The sequence below is a fragment of the Drosophila novamexicana genome, unplaced genomic scaffold, assembly GCF_003285875.2.
Source record: "Drosophila novamexicana strain 15010-1031.04,08,12 unplaced genomic scaffold, DnovRS2.1 tig00000485-arrow-pilon, whole genome shotgun sequence".
Lineage (NCBI taxonomy): Eukaryota > Metazoa > Arthropoda > Insecta > Diptera > Drosophilidae > Drosophila > Drosophila novamexicana.
In genome coordinates, this window is record NW_020824808.1 from 2,918,810 (window position 1) to 2,921,210 (window position 2,401).

General features: G+C 38.8%; 1 protein-coding gene across 1 annotated transcript; it reads right to left on the reverse strand.

The window, feature by feature from the left end:
- Window positions 1-1,268: 1,268 nt before the first annotated feature.
- On the reverse strand, window positions 1,269-1,811 carry LOC115761565 (drosulfakinins). Its single transcript, XM_030703353.1, has one exon. The coding sequence runs from the start codon at window positions 1,802-1,804 to the stop codon at window positions 1,379-1,381; it is 426 nt and encodes a 141-aa protein (XP_030559213.1). The 5' UTR covers window positions 1,805-1,811; the 3' UTR covers window positions 1,269-1,378.
- Window positions 1,812-2,401: the final 590 nt, after the last annotated feature.

Sequence of the window (2,401 nt, forward strand, 5' to 3'; positions counted from 1 at the left end):
CTGTTGTCAGAATCTTTGGCGTCTGCAGCTTCAAGCAAGTGATGGTCTGTGGTGCAGCCCCACAAATAGTGTGCTGGCTCCTGGTTAGCTGTTTTCTTTGCTTTTTGTGCTCCAGGGAATTGTGTCAGTCGACCGAGGCGGCGCTTCTATATCGTTTATTGGGTGGATTAGTGAAGATTCTTGGCAGGCATCTTCGGGCTCCAGAAACGGCCAGTTTTTAATTGGGGCACCACGAAAAGTGTCACCTAATTAATATGAACAGGCTTTTCACTATAATTCGATTTGATGGATAATTGAAATCATAGTTTTTATGACTTTTATTCTTTATGAAATAATTGAATATGTAAATATTAACTAGAAATCTTGTTCGGTTTAGTCTGGGCTTTGATAAAAACATCTAAGAAGCAATTGAGAGTGTAAAAAACTATCATGAACTTTGCAGTAACTACGCAAATATTTGTCCATAGTTCAATTCTAGATATTGGGACTATATTATTTTTTTTCGATTTGCTGTATTGGTATATATGTTTATATATTATCTAAGCAACATGTTGATTTTCACGAATATATCTTTCACTTTTGGAATCTTTCAATTGTGTATAAACGACAGACAGAAGTGGTCTCATTATGCTTTTATTATCTTAAAAAAAAATATTAATATAATTTAAGCTTGCTTAAGGCAGTTTGAATTTGCCGCACTCATAAAGTCTGCCTGTCGTAAGCTGCCTGCTACAATATGTTCATAAAAACTATCATTTCCTAACAGGTGGAGCATTTTATAACAGCAAGAATAAACCAATTCTATTGCTAATTTTGTTTTTCTATGAATGCACTGCAAGTAATTTTAGGTAAAATATTATTGCATACTTTTGCCCGGCAAGCAAGAGAAAATTCCAAATTTCATTCCAATCAGACTCGAGTGGCTTCGTAGTGTCGTTAAATACACAGCATATCAAGCAGTTTTTGAGTGCAGTTGCTATAGCAAGCAGTGCGTGGAGTGCTCGTCAAGTGAGGAGCGATCAATGCAGTTTCATTATGCGGTACAGCCCGAAGGTATACTTCAGCTCAATTGAGCAAGCTCTAATACGCATAGATGGCGGCATCTTCGCCGAAAACTTAACTTTAAAGTACTGCATACTTTTACGTGCCATTTGCAATTTGTAATTATAATATCGTTATAATGTCTTATAAATGAAATATTTGAATTAATAATTGCAATCAATAAAAATGTGATGAAATTTCCTTTTATGGAATGCATAATCTTTTAATTCACTTCAAAATATTAGTTGTAGCCAGGATTATGTAGTATAAGTTAGCATAAGTACGCAGTATTTACAAAAGCAATTCGCTCCCAGATCCCCATATAATGCAGTCGCATTTAGCGTCCAAATCGCATATGGCCGTAGTCGTCAAACTGGTCATCGCCGCCCCGTTTCCCAAATCTCATGTGACCGTAATCATCGAATCGCTTTGGGCGCTCGGCCTCATCGTTGGTCACCAGCAGCTCCAACTCGATGGGATACTTCGAGCGAGTAACGGGAAAGTACTTGGACCCAAAGCCTATGGATCTTTGATTTCGTCTGTTGCTGCTGCTGAAGCGTGTCAGGGCTGGGCCTTCTCTATTGCTATTGAGTGCACCACTATCCTCTAGCTTGGGTTCCATGTCACGCAGCTGCAGTTCCTCCTTAACGGAGTCCATGCCCTCCGCTTGCGATGGTGCCGGAACAGTAAGAAGCAAGTATGCCGTAAGCACAGCCAGCGTTAGAGCGCTTGAATACCATTTGGGGCTCCAGTTGGGCAACATCTTTACAGTTGTTCAACTGTCGAACGAATACCAAAACCTGGCCAGGTGCCTTAGCTTTTATAGTGTGCACTCCTTGGCATCCTTTGACTTATTTACACAGAATTCAATAATTTTTCACGTTTTAATATTCCGCGGCTATTCTCAAGGCCTCAAGCGAAGCAGGAAAAATAATTTGACAGCTGATTGACGTGATTGAATCGACTGAACAAAACCCACACAGCCTCAGAAATAATTAAATTTAAACAAGTTGGGTGGCTCAAGATGAGAGTGAAGAAAATTATTGTTGTTGTTGAGCTTCTAGAGAAGCTGAGATCACACTCAGATATAGGTACATGGCCAATTAGTTGTAGATGCAGTCCAGGAATTGGTATTCATGAAGCTAAGAAATTCACTCCGAGCCAATTATATTGCACGTAAATATTACAAATATTTAACGTTCTCTTCTTGACAAGGCTGCAAACCAAATTTCAAACGCAACTGGAAATTGGACCTTGAGCTGCAGCAGTTGCTTAAATAACAGATATAACTAAATGATTTGGCTTTTCGAAACTTTTTGCCTGACCTTAAACTCAGCATAAATGAAAATCTTAATAGAAT

Bases quoted from the DNA above. Each gene is read 5' to 3' on its own strand.
- LOC115761565 (XM_030703353.1), bottom strand. From the start codon at position 1,804: ATGTTGCCCAACTGGAGCCCCAAATGGTATTCAAGCGCTCTAACGCTG.